This window comes from Dermacentor albipictus, chromosome 8 (genome assembly GCF_038994185.2).
Source record: "Dermacentor albipictus isolate Rhodes 1998 colony chromosome 8, USDA_Dalb.pri_finalv2, whole genome shotgun sequence".
Taxonomy (NCBI): Eukaryota; Metazoa; Arthropoda; class Arachnida; order Ixodida; family Ixodidae; genus Dermacentor; species Dermacentor albipictus.
In genome coordinates, this window is record NC_091828.1 from 10,734,834 (window position 1) to 10,753,657 (window position 18,824).

The window sequence follows — 18,824 nt, forward strand, 5'->3', positions numbered from 1 at the left end:
TCTTTTTCCAGTTATGTTTACTAAAATTTAGTTTACACTTTTTATTAGTGGCGGCTTAAAGTTGCTAAAGAAGCAACACACTCTGAAAACTTGTTCTGCTATGTCAATCATAGAAATTGGAAATGCCCCATCAAGAATATAGAAGCTTTTGGTGGTCCAATAGCCCGCTCAACATGCACCCCTGCACATGCAATGCGACGAGTTTTTTCCACTGCTTCAGGTGGCATTTGTGCCTGGTATGGCTCACGAAATGGTGGCCTGTAGATAGTTATTCCCTGGGGTAAATAAGGCACTATAAAACCTTTGTCGACCATTATAGCATCCCCAGGCTGTAATCTATCATGAAGCCCAGAGCTCTGCAGAATTGCCCTGTCCGACACTGATCCTCCCGAAAGTCGTGAAGCATAGCTAATATAGCCATCTGGTGTGCACCCTATTAGTACTTTATAAGTATTATAATGTTTGTACGTTGAAAATGTTTTGCCGCTGGGCATGAAGAGAAGAGGGACGTTGTATTCGAACTTCTGTGGCATCTATGACCAGTCTAGTATTCTCAAACCCTTTGAATGATTTTGGAAGGTGCTGGGCAATAGCCTCTTGTGTTGGAAACTTCGTGCGCCGTTCAAGTTCCAGCACAAGGAAGTTAATCCATGTTGCAAATATGCGGCTAACCTGGTTTGGTGACATCAGAAAATTGCGTGCTTGTTCTCTTCCAGCCATGCCAGTTTTCAGCCGCACAAGCACCATAAAAAATTCTGCAGCTAGGTCGGATTTCCCTGCCATAGATCTACTATCAACGCACTTTCCGAAGCGCCCCCTGGACCAGTGGCTATATCAAGTCCTGACAACCTGTTTTCCTGCGCACTTTGGCAGTAGCAGCAGCATCTGACGCATGTCCGCTGAAACACGTTTTTGAAATATTACAGGTTGGTGGTTTTCTATCAGTTACCTTTTGTATGTGCTAGCCGCTGCTGCCAACGCTGCTTGAGATTTACGAGTGTTACTAGTACCTGTTGAAATGTCGCGTTGTTGTGTGTGCCGCTCCGCGGTGCCTGACAATGGCTTGTACATGACTTGCTGTGAGTGCAAATTCAAATTTCATTTTGGTTCGTGCTCCGGTATAACGGAAGAAGCTTTTACTGGAAAGCGCGACATGTCTAAGAAGGCATGGAAATGTGAGACATGTCGGGGGGTGGGACAAGGGGCGGTTGCTGAAATTGAGCGAAACACGCCGCAGAGAGACATAGCAGTTCGACTTCTAGCAATCGAAACCAAGCTAGATACCCTTTTGGATCTGCCAATCAAACTTGTGGAACTAGAGTCGTCTGTGCAACATATTTCTGATAAATTCGATGAATTTCAGACGAGGCTGCAGGCTCAGGAAAAAGTTACCACACAACTATCAAACAGAGTTGATCAACTTGAACATGCAGATTCGAGCAGTGAATTGTCTCAAATCAAACGGGATCTGGATAACCTTGAATGCCGTAGCCGCAGGTTAAATATTGAAGTACACGGTATTACTGAAAGCGAGAACGAAGACCTAATGATGAAGCTAAACGAAGTAGCGATGCAAATTAAGCTTCCACTATTGAATAAGAGTGATGTTATGGCTATACACAGACTTCCCGCTAAACAAGGCAAAACTCGGGCGATCATTATCCGTTTTGTTCACCAGGAACTTCGCGATTCCTGGCTTGCTAACAAGAAGCAACTAAAGGACCATGGGCACGTGTTTTTCTGTGAAAATATGACACGGCTATCACGTGCTATTTTATCAAAGACGAAGGAATGGGCCCAGACCTCAGGATACGCATACGTCTGGCACTCAAACGGTAAAGTTTTGGTGCGAAAAAGAAGCGGCGACCGAGCTGTTGTGATACGCCGTGAGGAGGATCTGGCCAGTCTTACAGCCTCGAAGTGATGGCGGCATACGTGATAGCAAAAGATGTGTTATGTTTACTAAACCACAATGGCGACCCTGGAATTCCAATTTGCTGGGGATGTCGCGTCGTTAAAGAACCAATGTCCACTTTCAATATTTCATTTTAACGTGCGAAGTTTGAGAAATAAGTTTGATGAAGTCAGTTTGTATCTGTCTGAGCTGCAACACTGCTTCGATTTGCTTTGTTTTAGTGAAACGTGGTTTACATCAGAGGATGAATGCGCTTCTATTTTTGGATATGAGTGTATCTCTGTTTACCGAACGTAAAAACTAGGAGGAGGAATTGCTATTTATGTCCGTTCTGGTTTGTCATACAGTATAATCCCCGAGCTCAAGATTGTTAACGAATGCTATGAATGTATTGGTCTTCAGTGCATGAAAACCTTGATTTCGCTAGTGTACCGCCCGCCATCTGGATCCATGTGCAAGTTCTTAGAATTTACTGAAAAATTATTAGAACTCAGCACCGAACTTAAACTCGAAACAATATTAATGGGCGATTTTAATATAGATGCTTGCCCAGACAACCTAGAATATACGCGTTTTCAGGAAACTTTTGAATCATACGGGTGTTCAAATTTCGTCAACGTGCCTACTCGCATCACACCTACAAGCCAGACAACACTTGACCTCTGTGTGACGAGTTTTTCTGCTGAATATTTAAGGGCAGGAGTCTTTATGTGCGATCTTAGTGATCACTTGCCTATATACTGTCTGCTACCTCATAGACAGCCATCCAATATATGCCCTGAAAGCTTAAAAAGAATTTATTCAGAACAAAGTGTTAAGAAATTTGTTGAACTAGTCTCTGGTTATCGGTGGGACGAAGTGACTGCGGAAACTGATGTAAACAATGCTTACGATGTTTTTATATCTACCTTCGCGTTGTTATACAACATATGTTTCCCACTTAAGAAGTTTAAAAAACACAACAAAGCTAGAAAGCCTTGGATAACTCGTGACCTCTATAACAGGACAAAATGTCGTAACAAGCTCTTCCAAATCTTTTTGAGTAGCAGAAGCGAAGATGACTTTCGGTCTTTAAATCTGAGCGTAACAAATTGAATTCCGATATTAAACGCTCTAAACAAGAATATTACGCGAACAAGTTTTTTGCTATCATGGGTAATTCAAACCTCATGTGGAAAGCGATCAATGAAGTAATTAACAAAGGCGCTATCACAAGAAAAGTTGCATTTCAGCATAGTGAATTGTCAGATATTGAGGTTGCAAATACTTTTAATTCTCATTTTATTGATGCTGGTGCGTCCTCACAAAATGATACACCAGCCTCTTGCACGGAATATATATTAAATCGATGTTCTTCTACGCTGTTCTTGGTGCCAACTGAGCAGCACGAGATACAGACAATAATTTTATCGTTGAAAGACAGTTGTGCTTCAGGTGAAGATGATATAAAAGTGAAGCCGTTGAAAGCCGTCAGTGAAATTGTAAGCACGCCTCTTTCACATATCTGTAACTTAATTCTTTCTAACGGTGTGTTTCCAGATAGGATGAAGCTAGCCCGAGTGACTGTCATTCATAAGAGTGGCCCAGTTAACGACATGAATAACTACAGGCCAATATCCGTTCTTTCTGTCTTCGCGAAAATTGCTGAGCATGTAATTAATAGAAGACTGTGAGTTTCTAAACACGTATAACATAATAGCTCAGGAGCAATATGGTTTCTGTAAGGCTAAAACTTCAGAAACCGCTTTACTTGAAATAAAGGAACAAATCCTTGACAACATAGAAAACCGAATGCTAACTCTAGGTATCTTTCTAGATTTTAGGAAGGCCTTCGATTGCGTGCAACACGATGTCCTTTTGAAAAAGCTACCTCTTTATGGAATTCGTGGTGTCGCATTATCCTTAATAAAAAGCTATCTGACCTCTAGAACACAGTACACAACAATAAATGGAGTTAGTTCCGAAATTCAGCACATTAAGTACGGCGTGCCGCAAGGATCCGTCTTGGGGCCTGTTTTATTTTTACTCTATATTAATGATATTGTCAATATTCAAGGCTGTTCCAATATTATTTTATACGCGGATGATACTAACGTGTTCTTCTCAGGAAGGGAAATAGGAAATCTTTTTGAGCAAGCTAACATCTGGTTACAGCAACTAAGCTTGTGGCTAAATGCGAATAAACTCCAATTAAACATAACTAAAACTAAGTATCTAGTGTTTAAATCAAAAGGAACAATAATCCACCCTCAGATAACACTCCAGTTTCAGAAGGTCAACCTCGAACAGGCAACAACAGCCAGATTTTTAGGAGTTATATTCCATGAAAATATGTCCTGGACACCGCACGTAGACGTTCTTAGAAAAATATCGCTTGTGCTGTCGGTGTGCTAAATAGGTTGCGATATTTGCTACCAATAAATGTGAAGCGCAATATTTACAACGCGCTTATACATTCTCGATTAACGTATTGTTTGCTAGTTTGGTCAACCACTACACAAACTAACTTAAAATCAATTCAAACACTCCAAAACCGCGCACTGCGCGCGATAGGTAACTTAGAACGTACTGATACCACTAAACTATACTATAACAAATATAAAATATTAACAGCATCAAAACTTCACACTTACAAATTATTCCTCGAAATTTCACGGCAATTCTGGGAAGACAAATGTTCCTTCCAAAGTAAATACCATGGCAGAACGACAAACTATAAGCTCAGAAAAACTCTGATAGGAAAACCACGTTGCAGAACGAAATACGGAGATCAAAAACTAGCAGTTCAACTTCCTAACCTCCTAAACGACTACCCCTTGGTATTGGACCTGCTAAATTCTGGAATTTCAAAGCAAAGCTTTAAGAAAACGGTAAAAGAATTGTTACTATCCGAAGACTAACAGAAATGTTGAACTACAGGTATAGAAAATTCTGTTCATGTTTCTTGTTGTTGTTTTTAGAAAACTGTGTAAACTTTAACCTTTCAGCTACAGGTATGGAAAATTTCGTACATACATTTTTTTTCCTGTCATTGTTGGGCTTCAATTGATTAGAAAACTGTATAAACTTTAACCTTTTTTTTTCTTTCTTCTTACGCGAATTGTGTACTCAAGTGTTGAAAATGTGTACTACTTTAATTTCATGTGTGATCTCCTGAAAGCCTGCCACTGCCATGTTGCTGCCAATGTACGGGTGGCACGGCCTAGTCAGGCAAATGTATTGGCTTTAGCCGTGTCCCCTAAGACAATCTGTTCATTGTCTTAAATAAATCAATAAAGAAAGAAAGAAAGAAAGTCTCGTTTGGGTGGCCAGGGGCATCGCTTCGCGTTCTCTTTTCCCAGCCCCAGTACGACATCTTACTGGCACGAGGTTTAAGATAATTGAACAGGCTCTTGAAAACACCGTAATTAGGAAGGCCGGTGTAATACAGGCAGTCTTTTGCCGATTTCTCAAGCATGCTTAGCGTCAGCAGTCGTGACAAGGCCTCATCCAGACACCCTTCTAGCTTGATGTTCCGCCTCTCCAGTAGGGAAATGGTCTTGTACAGGAGTGCGACTTCTTTCTGCGCAGTTGCTTCACTTTCGTCGTCCTGTTTCAAACACATTTGGCTGGGGCCTGGCTCAGAACCTGCACGATGGACACAGGAAGGCAGATTGCACAGATATTTAGTGTGCATACACATTGCATTGCATAAGGATGCAGCTTAATCTGCTTGCCATGCACATACAGTATGAAAAACATCTTTGCTTGAAGTTACCTCGACCTTTTAAGTCCTTGGAATGGGAAATGAGATGGACGGGGATGCAGTACAAGCTTGGAGCATTATAATGCAGTATCGTCTTCTAAAGAATATTGGTATGAATGTCATGAAGTTTACAAAACTGCAATGTGCACTTTCGTAATATTCCAGGAGTTGTACAATTAATACCACTGAACTGCAGCAATAATGAGTGCAATGACCAGAAAGACATTGCAATGAGCCTCTGTTGTGTATGGTTGTTCATAGCCAGCAATACAACTGCACAACATGACTTTATGTTGCAGGGCTACTAGGTCATGAACAGTTTGCCCTACTTTTCATTGGTGATGGAACTATTTCTGCCTCTGGGAAAATAATGAATTTGTATTTTGTCACACAATCATATAAAAAAATTTTGCCTGCTTTATATATGCGCCCTTTTTGCTTTGTTTCTGAAGCCCTGATCAGCAAAAAGTGGAGTTTGAGAACAGTTGTACAAAATTAGCTCCAACTTACTATTTTCTGATGCTTAAGAAGCAGATCTTACGTCAGCAGGGCTACAATCCAAATCATGCATAGATGTGTCGGGGTCATCTAAAATCAGAATCAGTCACTTAGTTGCAATAACAGTCGGATGGCATGTTCACCTCGACAACAAATTAACAGCAGCTAACCAGCTCTTTAGCTTGTAAACCATATCTTGTGTAACTTCTTTTATTAAAAATGTGATATCAAAAACTCTGTTTACGTAATTTCGCAGAGGTGTTGCGCCTTGGCGATACATTTTAAGATAATCTTTTGTCCCTTGTGTTTTCATTATACTAAAAAGTTTAAGAGCACGACAATAGACTTTAGGTGCTACGATACGGAAGTTCCTAACTCACCATTTATTGCTGGTTGAAGTTGCAGTAACACTTCTGCAGCTTTACTGCCATGCTGTGAACACTCCATTCCTGCATCAACTTGTGAAAAAAGACAAGCTCTGTACTGTTGCTGAATACGATATCATAAATATGATAGTGGTAAACTAGTTATTTCCTTTCAAGTAAATTTGGCATAAGATATTGGGCATATTTAGGCTCCTGACCCTACGACATATGACACAACTGAAAATAGTTGACTGGAAAGAGCCTTTGCATTATTTTAGTAATGTGCACATTTAATCAATGAATAGGTTAAAATGGCAGTAGTCATGCCATTCTTCCATTGCACGTGTCTCTCCCACAAGGGTTATTCCAGTGAAGCACGATTCCAATAAATCATTTACGCAAGGTTGCAATTCGTTGAATGAACGAAATTATGTGTTAAATACGAAGTATACCATACTGCTCTTCCCTGACTGCAGTACGCTGAGTGTCCGGTGATTCAAAACTGGAGCTCTGTTTCTTGAGACCATAACCTGTGCTGGCAGCTCCTGAAAGTTTATACACATGATATGTTACATACAGCCAAACAACAATGTGCAGATACTTTGAGAAATTGTTACATTAATGCCAAAAAGTTCGTTATACTCAGATTCTTACATACTGTATTACAATAGCACATTTTTGCTGTTTCAGGTCATGTGAACTTTACAGAAACGTAAATGCTAATGGACTGCATTGTTGCAAAGCAAAGTAATGTTATCTTTGTGTTACAAGCAAATACAGTTGACTGCGCGATTCAGTGCGTCCGTCTCGTAAAATAACTGGTGCGCTGTATTTACATGAGAAAATTATAGCAGTGTAGCTGCGTGCCACTCAGAGCAGCGCACTGTACAAAATCGCGTGCACAAAAAAAAAAACAAGGAAGGGGGAAAGGTAGAGGGACGAAGGGGGCGGGATAGTTCGGCTCGCGCCGTCCTGTTAGTGTACATACCAAGGAAACGTACGAAGCACGGCCAGCGATGGTACATACGTTAAAACACGCAAGATGAGCGGCCGATAACAAGCTAGCCGACGTGACAACTAACCACCTTCACGTTGGCACGACGACGTGTTGTACGTTATGCAAGCGCCTACGGTAACAAGGCACCCAAACTAGTGACGGCCTCCAAACGATTCAGAGCTGAGCGAACTCGAATAAATACCCTGAGGTGATCGTACACTCACACGCGCCTTCCGCAGTCCCAATCCATAGTGACGTAACATCGTGACCCACAGGGCAGCAATACAAGCTTTCTTCACAGCACGACCCGCCGTGGTTGCTCAGTGGCTATGGTGTTAGGCTGCTGAGCACGAGGTCGCGGGATCGAATCCCGGCCACGACGGCCGCATTTCGATGGGGGCGAAATGCGAAAACACCCGTGTACTTAGATTTAGGTGCACGTTAAAGAACCCCAGGTGGTCGAAATTTCCGGAGTCCCCCCACTACGGCGTGCCTCATAATCAAAAAGTGGTTTTGGCACGTAAAGCCCCATAATTTAATTTTCTTCACAGCACGTTCGTCTACTTACGTTTGCAGTCACTTTGCCTGTTCACGCAACGGTTGTGCCGCCGTACAGCAGCCTCGCCCGGAGTCTTGCTGTACGTTAACGCTTTCGGTACATAGTCCGGATGATTGATGAGTTTCGACGGCCGGCCTACGTTTGACAGAGGGAGATTACGACACGATGGTCTAAAGAAGTTTTTTGTAAAGAAAACTTACCGGTGATGAACTGCACCCCGCTTATTCGAGCAGGCTTTGTTGGCTGCCACAATGAGCCGTCCGGGTTTGCACGCCTCACTGCAGATATCCACAGAGCCCTTTTCTTCGCATACATTTTTGCCGATCGGAAGAAGCTCGAGTTTCCCTTTCCATAATAGTAGTTATTACACCCGAAGGTGACACAATTAACGGGCATACTCGAAAAAACCACAAGCGCAACCACCAGTCTTCCCGCAGCAACACCGTCCGGAGTAGCCGCGTTGCTCCCCGCTGTTTTCCAACCAAATCTAGTTACGACAGCCACCGCAAGAGGCACTCGCGCCGCGCCGGCTTGGCGCGTGCGCAGAAAGATTTTTGGAATCGGTCAATTGCAGCGAGTCAGGTAAGGTGGCTACCGAACGTGGGAGAAACAACAATAACATTGTTAAGATAACAAAGACAGGTGGTCCATTTCTAGCCTCGCAGAACACAGCCTATCATATGTTCAAATGTCGAAGGAGCATCACAGAGGGCAAATGGCATGACTTTCAACTGGTATAAACCATCAGGTGTGATGAAGGCCTTCTTCTCGTGATCCATTTCATCAAGTGACATCTGGCAGTAGCCGGACCAAAAGATCAATGGACGACAAATATTCGGCTCCGTGCAATCAGTCCAAGGTGTCATCCATGCGTGGTAGTTGGTAGACTTCTTTTCGGGTGATCTTGTTGAAATGACGATAATCGACGCAACAATGCCAGGTACCCTGTTTCTTTTTTTCACAAAGACGACAGGCGAAGTTCAAGGGCGGGCTGATGGTTCGAGGACCCATTCGCGGAGCAATTTGTCCACTTCTGATTGGATGACGCTAACTTCAGCATGCGGTACACGATAGGGTGGCCGACGAATAGGATTCCTGTCTTCGGTGTTGATACGGTGGGGAACAACAGATGTTTGTTCTAAAGGCTGGTCGCCGAAGTCAAAGATGACAAGGTACGATTCGAGGAGCAGACGTATGTCCGTGGCCTGTACAGAGGTGAGGTCAAAAGCAATCGTCTTCCCCAAGTCATCCGTTAGATAACCAGAGCCATGATCTGCAATTGACGCTAAGAAACCACACTCGGCACTCATACTTTCAATGTCAAATTCCGAAGTATAAGGAACGCTGGCCAAGAACATGCCGGCTGGAAGCACTAGAGGGCACAGGCTGAAATTCAGAAGCGGAAGAACGATGCCGTTATTAGTAATTGTCACCAGCACATGCGGAAGAGGAATGTTCCGGTTTAAAATCACGTTGGTGATGGGGCAACGGACATATTCGCCCTCGGGAATCAGTGATTGTGTGGTCAAATCAACGCAAGTGACTGCTTCAGGCGACAGACGCACATCTTGACGCGAACACAAGTGCGGTGGAGTGGTGCTCGGAGCATCGGCGACTTGAGGCAGATTCAACTGTAAAACAAAACACAGGTTGCGCAGTTCATGAGAGCAGAATGGAAGGGTAAGAATTCCAATCCAAGGATAACGTCGTGATGGAAGTTGTCTATCACACCAAAGAGAACAAAAGTAGGGCGGCCAGCTATACTTAAACGCGCAGTACACATTCCAAAAACAACCACACGAAGCACTCGGGAAACTGCTGCGGTGAAGACCTTCTTGAAACGTCTACGCAGGCTAGCACTCATCACACTACGTGGGTTCCAGTGTCGACAAGTGCTTGTTCAAGTACGTGGTCTATTTTAACGTCAATTACACTTCTCTTTGTGGGCACAGAGAGAGGATTTGGTACAGTCGCAGGCAATGCAGCCCCACGTCCGAGGGCTGCATTTCTTAGTTTTTTTGAAAAGGTGCGGCCAAAAGCCGCAGGGGACGAAAGGTGACGTCGCTGCGGCGAACGGAAAGATCGGCGACGCGTTTCCGGTCAACGAGACTGTTTCCGTGCAGCGATGGTTAGCGACTGTACCACGTGTTCCTAGCAGATTTGTCAGCGCTGTTAGACTCGGCGGGGGGCGAAACATTGCGGGTATATCCATAAAAACGGTTCACGTTCGTCGGAGTTCGAGATGTTGAAAGCCACAAATTACGACAGTATCGGGCGGCATGACCAATGCAGCGATAGGTGAAACATATCGTCTGGTCGTCCGCAGTTCTCCACTCAATCGGGTTGCGATAACGTGTAGAGAAGCGTCAGAGTGGAGCGAAAATAGTAGACGCGCGTTCGTTGGCTCTAGATTTGGCGACAGCAAAGACAGAATGTAGGCTAATATTTTCAAGTTCCTAGCTAACGATGGGTTGTACGAGGGGCTACGCGAATAGATGGCTCCGGGTGCCATCGCGTCCAGTTCACGTCGAACGATTCGCACCACGTCCTCTTGTGGCGACGCATGCCTCTATACGGGCTGATTGTCGCAAGTAGACGTTGCGGCAATATTGGGAAGTCTGGAGAATGGTTCTAGGAAGCGTCAGCTTTTGACTTGCTCAAATTGTCGGCACTCTACTGATAACCTCAACAGTAGAGCAGCTATTTCACATTAGCGGATCCTCAGCAATTCCATGGAGCCCATGCCCTACCTACTCAGCTTCTGTGATGTCGCAATCGGCTTTACGACGAAGCGCCAGTACGTCCTGGATTTACGAAACATAAGACTCCACGGGAGATTGGGCACGAGAGGCCAGTTCCTGCTTTGCGTCAATTTTATGGCCGGATGGTTTGTCAAACAACTCTTTAACTTCTCTTTGCATTGGTCCCAGCTGATCAGTTCCTCTTCATGGTTTTCGAACTACACCTTTGCCATGGTTCGCAGATGGAACAACAGGTTAGCTAGCATAATCGTAGGGTCCCATCTGTTGATTCCACTCACGCGTTCATACATAGCCGCCCACTCCCCAACGTCGGCACCATCAGTCGCGCAGAATGTTCCGGCATCCTCAGGTTGCACAACCACAAGCGAAGGGGACAGCAACGCAGCTGCCGATGGTGACGTTCGAGGCGGCGACCAGGTTGATCCCGCGTGCTTATCGCCATTCATCGTGAGGACAGTGATGCGCTGGCCCCTGTGGAGTTCCGTTTCCTGCCATGGTACACCGCACCTCCACCAATATGTTACGGTGACGTTGGGAGTATAGACAGACCGCATTTACAATGTATATATACAAGAGTAGTCAATGGGGTTGAGGCGCCTTACTAGCTATAACACGCAGGAGCCAGCGTCTCGCGATCTTCTTCTTTCACTATTTTCCTCTCTTCTTTTATCCCTCCGTAGCAATATATTCGAAATTACTGATTACATTACACAACTGATATTGTAGTGCATACATTTTACGTTGTCCTACGCCAACTTTTGTTCTCACTGATTTAGTGTTGCGCCAATTTTACTGCTTCCTCAATCTTTCCCTCTTCGTAATTTCGATTATCAATTGCTTTCTTCTTGTTGATCAGTTTCGACAGTTCAGCGAATTCTATGACATCTATCGAGTTGGATACTTTCGTGCTTTGACCATTTCTTTGTTACTTTCTTTGTTGCTTAGTAGAGCTTACCTACGTGTTGCCTTGGAGACTTACCTCCCACTTGAGCTGCTGCTTCTGAAATTAGCTCTTTTACTGTTTCAGAAATTACCGCTATGTTTTCATCTTCCTGTTCTAAAGCTGCATATTTCTATGCGAGCACCAGTCCTAATTCTTCTGCTTTTACCATTAATGCGTTTAGGTTTTGCAGTTTCATCTTCATTAATTATACTCTTTCCCCCTTGATATTGAGAGAACTCCCAGACCTCACTTTCCTATGGTCACTGCGCTTTACCGTAGTTAACACTTCTACATCCTGCACTATGCTGTGACAGGCAGAGATTATGACATGTATTTCGGTTGTTGTTTCTTCATTACGGCTTTTCCAGGTCCACTACATGTTACTGCACTTCTTGAAGAAGGTATTCATTATTTGGAGCCCATTCCGTTCCACAAATTCTACCAACATCTTGCGACAGATTTTATATACTAATGATTAGACACGTCTCGAACTGGGCGGCTCAAGCCACAGAAGGAGGTGGCGCTGCGTACACTTTCACAGAGTTAAACATCACGACACGTATTAGAACAGGGCTATGCGGTGCGCGCAAGTTTATATTTGAGACGTGCACACAGGCATCTAAACGCTGGGTACGCCAGTTCGACTGCCGCACCCATCACTGAGTGACTAGAAATTTCCAGTTAACGGCCGCCTTACGCAGGAGGCGCGCTATCGAGCGCTGAAGATACTCGAAAGTGCCACATCTTCCCCAATGCAAACCACATTTACTGCGGCTCATGAGTCTCAACTTTATCGTACAGCTACAACGCTGCTTTAGATTACTAAAACCACGCGAAATACGAATACGCCGGGGAGCAAGCGCTGAATACGGCGGGGGCTGAGCGCCGCGAAGCACTGAATTGAAGAGAACTTTGCTTGGAAAAGTATTTTAACGTATAGCATTCATTTCCCGCCCATTCCCAATAAAAAGTGAATGTAGCGCAAAAAAAGTTTAATTCTAGGATATTGTTCCAAAACAACGTTATGAGGTTCGCCTTAGCGTGGGACTAAGAATTAGTTTTCACCACCTGGGCATCAATAACATTCCCGCAATGCACAGCGCACGGGCGTTTTTGCATTTCGCCGCGGTCGAAATGCGACCGCCGATGTTGTGGTTTGATCGCGCGACGCCATCGTTAGTAGTACAACGCCATAGCCACTAGGAAACCACGTGGGTGGAAGCCAGAGCAAGAAAGAAAAGGAAATAAATGTAAGTGCTGCCTGAAACAAATAATACCTATCAGTATTCGTTCGCATATATTACAATGATCCTGTGCAGCCATACTAAGACGCCTAATATGTTTCTTCGCATGTAGATACACCACCATACCCATTCATGTTGTTGACGATATGTATGACAAGATCTAACAGTCTCACAGTCTCTCGCTCGAATTAGGCTGCGTGAAAAAATGTAGATTTAATATTTTTCCTCCATAACATTAGTTCGCATTCAGTTATTTGAATCCGGTTTTTGTTTCCCTTCGTCTGTATCTCTCACGCTGATTGCCCGTGCCACTTCTGCAACACGCGCAACTGTGCTACTTTCTAAAAAGGGCCCTTTTCTAGTTTTTTTTTCTTCTACACACAAAACTTTCTTTGTTCTATTAGATTAGTGGTGCGAACATTTCCAAAAACCCTGACAATCATAATACCTGTTTTCCGTATGAGCTCTTATTTGTTCGTTTAGTAATGTATTGATTTATTTATTGGTTTATTTATTTGCTTATTTATTTTATTTATTTATTTATTTATTTATTTACGCGTATGTTGTACATTTCAATCTTCCGAATTTTTCTCTCGCCAACCCATTTCGCGGTCTACGTTACTCAGGCCTACGCGGTCAATGTTACAGGAGCCATCACCACCGAGTCATTTACGCAAGAATTTCTTTGAGACGGTGCTTCGACTTGCCTCCTACCTCTTCCGAAGCCGATATTAAAGTGTGCGTGTAGGAAGAAGGGAATGACACTGTCGACCACACACGTTCATTTCGTAAAGAATGCCGCCCAAACGATTACGGGTGAACCGTGCGGCGGCAGGAGCCGTGGCTTGAAGGCAGAGACTTCAACCAGTCAATCAATCAATCAATCAATCAATCAATCAATCAATCAATCAATCAATCAATCAATCAATCAATCAAATCAATCAATCATTATTTTTGACAAAATCAAATACAAGATGGGTATAAGTACTCTTTCAGAGGTCCCGAAGTAGCAACTGTCGGGGGGACCTCCTAACAAGACATGAAAAGGGGATAGTAGGATCGTGGCAAACAGTGAGTCATGTCATATATTATACAATTTCTACATCATCATCGGAAATAAACGGTAAGAGAGAAAAAAATCTATTAAAAAATCACAAGTATATTCACGCAGTTAAAAAGAAGAAAAATATATGAAGAAGTCTTAAAAATAACATGCAGCAATTCAAACGAGGATAAATGGCGCGTAAAGCCAACAACGAGAAGCATCAAATATAGGCAAAATTCAGTAACTCGGTAATTGAGCAGTACATTGCGTAATGGTAAAGTGAACAAAATCTAACTAATTCTAGGTTCATTAAATTATGCTACGCGTTAGATAAAGTGTTCGTGAAATGCTCCTTCGTTCTACGCTTGAATGCTAATAATGTAGATGTCTTCATATCAGATGCTATTGAATTCCAAACAGAAATGCCTGAAAACGCGACCGTAAATTTCCGTAACGCGACCGTAATTTTTTTTGAAGAATGGAATACAATAAATGTTGCCTTAGATGAGGTAATGGTTAGCATGTTTTTACACACCATGAATGAACATTCGTTAGCTCAGCGTTAAATTTATCCTGCAATGCAAATTAATTTTTATCAGATGCAAAAATAGTGGTGTCATCAGTGTAAAGAATGCAGTGTGCATGTGTCAATATTTCTGGCAAGTCATTAATGAACATGAGAAAAAGAGTGGCCCTAGTATTTATCCCTGAGGGACGCCTGTATTTACATTTTTGATGTGGAGAAGACACCATTAACTTCGACTATATATTGTGTGTCACTTAGGTAGTTGCGAAGGATCTGTAAGGGCGGCCCAGAAATGGCATACGATTCAAGTTTACTTAAAAGAATACGGTGGTTGATTGTATCAAACGCCTTTGTAAAATCAAGAAAGAGAGCACCAACGAAGAAGCATTGATTGATGGCTAATTTAACCCTCTCAGTAAAAGTAATGAACGCTAATTCAGTTGAAAAATTGTCACGAAAACCAAATTGATCTAGAGTTGAAAGATTAAATATGGATAATTATTTAGTTAAGCGATTATGTATAAGTTTTTCGATGACCTTACTTAAAAAGACAAAATGCAGATAGGACGAAAATTACTCATGCACTTATGGTCACCTTCTTTAAATACTGGGATTATTTTACCTGTTTTGAGGTGATTCGGAAAGATGTCATCTATAAATAGTCTATTTGCTATATGTGCTATCTCAGGTGAGATTTCGTGAGACACAAGCTTAATGCTAGAGGGGCGTATCAAGTCGAGGCCTGGACCGGTTGTTTTAAGAGAATTGATAAAGTTACATACTTCTAGCGATGTTGTGGTGAACAGGTAAAATGAATGAGCACAGCGCGGAAAGCTAAGCAACGTTGAATCAGGCTGACTACCGTCTGCAGTACTAAAAAGGTCACTGAAAACATTAGCTATGTCTTGAGGGTCAGTAATATCAGCAGAATCGTGGTTCACACACGATATGTGATTTTTAGTTGTACTGATGTTTATGAATTCTTTAATAACCTGCCAGTTTCGTCTGGTATCACTTCCATTTTTCTTATTTTATTTTCGTAGTAATTAGTCAGCTAAGTAAAGCGAACAGTCCACACCTTCCTTGAAATTACGAATACAAAATTCCAAAGCTCATATGCTTGAGAAAAGAGCAAGCGCAAAACATTAAACCGAACCAAATAATTCACAATATGGTGCTCCCGATAACAATGCCAAGCAAGCAGTGCATGCGTTTCCCGCTAAAGATGAGTGTTGCGCAAGCTTCCGCCCCGACGACGGCCGCTTGCGACGTGGGGAGTCGCTTCCCTGGGCTTTCGCATGAAAAGGAGCAGCCTATCAAGAGTTTTCAATGTTGTTGCAGCACAGCTACGGGTGGTGGCATGCTGCCCAAATTATCATTACTCCCATTACTAGCATTATTCCAAGACAAAAACATTGCATACCCCCTTCATCTGCAGTATTCGTGGTTTTCAACATCTTCGCTGAACATCCACTTTCGCAGGGCCGGGATGGCGAATCAATTTCGTTCGAGTATACTTAAGAAATGGCGGACGTACGATTCTGAGGTATGTGAACAGACTAGCTCAGTTTATTGAAAAGAGACAGCTTATTCATATGTTCTATTTTTGAAATTTTGTATTACAGTTTGCAGGGGAACGTACTCGAAGCTTTGTTCGTGTTTTATGTACGAAATTTTTTTTTCTGTGCTTCGCTGATGTCGCAACGTTCACGCCAATCAGCAATGCTAAGAAAAAAACACATAACGCGAGTGATAGTGGGTCTGTCATGAAATACCTTTCATCACAAATCAGCCATGGCCAACTTTCTACAGAGTCACATTATGAGGAAAGCCAGACACTAAATCGTTTAAACAAACGAAGAAAGAAACAAGAGTCCTAGAACAATTGAAAGATAACGTACATGAGATGCAGATCCAGATAGATTGGTTAAAAAAAGTAGTTACATCACAAATACACATACGAGGGTCCCAAAGTGAAAGAACTGTAGTGGGACCCTCGGTTAATAATAAGAACTTTGATGGTGATCTCTAAACCCGGCAAGTAAGCATTATGTAGTGCGTAAGCATACTGCCACCTGTTTTAAATGCAGACCCGAATTCAACACTTTATCTTACAATGAACTTTTGTCTTTTAACTTGAATGGAAACTTTACGGAAAATTAATCGTAGGATGCTTCAGAAGATTAAAGTACACATCTCGGCTTGCAAATCGAAATGCTAGGCGAAATTCATCAACATGTCTTCAGTAACCGTAAATGCAAACTTCCTTTTCCGAATTTATTGTCGACAGAGTGTTATGTTACGTTGAAAAAGATCGTCATTTATGTAGGCAAAGCGGTGATGGGCTTATCGAACTGCCGCAGCTAGATGAGTTGAAAAAGTGTGCATACGCAGAAAACGTCCAAATGCACCATGCGCGTTTTTTTCCTTAAACCCCGTACTTCTGGTGAGAAATTACTAGTTTTTAATGAGATTCAGTAACCATTGCAAAGAACCTTTCGGAAAATCTGAATGTGAAGACAATGAAAACTATCGAAAAAAGAAATTTACTTCTAACGGCCCGCTTTGCGTTTACTTGAGCTATGTAGTCAGTGCAAAAAGTGACGGGCACCAACGAAAAAGAAAGTATGGACACAGTACGAGCGCTAACAGGAACCGCGTGTCCCGTACCCAACCCGTGTTCTTCGTGTTTAGTATGTGCAGCGCGCTCACTAACTATGTCAAGTAACTACTAAACGCTTTACTGCCTTCCTGCCGCTTCAATGATTCATTCTGTTCATCTGTGCATTTCATGTACACGCCGCAGTAATTACTTCCTTGTCCTCACGAGGCATTCTGCATCTGAGTAGGAATACTTTATAACGCGAATTTGGTTGATTTATTTTTTGTTATCTTTAGCACTTCGCCATTGCCTCCCATCACGCATTGCAGCAGTCATCGCTGGATCTAATGCGCTAGCAGTCATCCTCGTAGTTTGTATTTGCGCATTGCAAAGCAGAGGACATGCTCGTTATAATGCAGTATCGAAAAATATCAACAAGTGTCTCAAGAAGCTTCATAAAAATATCGATATCTTTGAAGAGTCCATTTGAAGCCTTCATACGGTGCAGTTAAGTCAAGGTACTTCATGTATTGTAGCTCCACTAGACAGTCTTTATAGAAAAATATTGAAATCGCAGGATAGGGTACATGGAAAATGCAATGTCATAATTTAAATTATGCGGTCGCCTACCGGAGAGACTGAGGAAGGGACCATGCAGAGGGAAATTACAAAAGCAAAGGAAGTGCGAAAGTAGCAACCAAGAATACCATATGCAATTGTTCTCTGTGCTTTCCTCCTAATTCTCATAGTTCCTGCAGTAGGGCTGACGAGCTCAACAGTGAACGGTGGCTCGCAGCGCATCCATGATGAAAACGGCGAGTGTGGCCCGAGGTGGGTGACTGGATGAGAACGCGGGAGGCCGTGCTCAACGAAAACTCCCGACAAAAGCGGAAAACGGAACGAGGGGAAGGAGGAAGAACGACGCTGATGAAGCGTGCAGTTTCCTCGGCCCCCGCCACGCTTCGCTCCCCCAGCCCATTCACCCCGGAGCACCCGTTCAAATCGGTTTGGGAAAACGCGTGCGCTTCCCCCGCGATGGGGAAAGGAAGGTTGCTCGGGGGCGCTCGCGGTGGCCGAATGCAGGGCGCGGCTGTTAACAAGCAGAAAAGCAGTGAAAGTAGGCCGAGACGAGCAGCTACTACACGAGCGTGCACCCGAAGCACGCGTCGTTTGGGAACAGCCTCCGTGATGTTCCTGTGGCTATGAGCGATTATATTTTGCTCTTACTCTCATTCGACTTCTTTCATGCGGTCTGCCGCGAAAGGTATGGCATGCCTCTTCGTTGTTTTTTTTTTTGCAGGATAATCTTTATTTTTTATGGAAAACATGGTCGCACAGCTACACCACTCAGCGAAGTCATTTTTCTCTTCGGCACATCTGTTGCTTCGTCATTCTTTGTCGCTCGTTCCGAGGCTTTCCATCCCGACTGTAATTAGCACTGCAACCGATCACACCCTCCTTCTTAGCGCAATGTTATATCTCGTCCTCAGTGTTGGATTACCTTCTCGGTCCCTTGAACTTACGAGTTTTTGTCTTCTATTTCATACATTCTGTTCAACGTAGTCTTTTCGATTGCGATCATGTGTTTTGTGCATTCTTGTCTGTGCTCCATTTTGTTGCACC

General features: G+C 43.2%; 1 protein-coding gene and 1 pseudogene across 1 annotated transcript; both read right to left on the minus strand.

The window, feature by feature from the left end:
* Positions 1-27: 27 nt before the first annotated feature.
* LOC139049203 (uncharacterized) lies at positions 28-859 on the minus strand (annotated as a pseudogene).
* A 4,294-nt stretch (positions 860-5,153) lies between these two features.
* On the minus strand, positions 5,154-8,505 carry LOC135915536 (uncharacterized). The gene is made up of 5 exons (XM_070524565.1): positions 8,280-8,505; positions 8,089-8,214; positions 6,976-7,068; positions 6,539-6,616; positions 5,154-5,542 (listed from the first exon to the last, which is right to left on the minus strand). The coding sequence occupies exons 1-5, from the start codon at positions 8,473-8,475 to the stop codon at positions 5,154-5,156; spliced, it is 882 nt and encodes a 293-aa protein (XP_070380666.1). The 5' UTR covers positions 8,476-8,505.
* Positions 8,506-18,824: the final 10,319 nt, after the last annotated feature.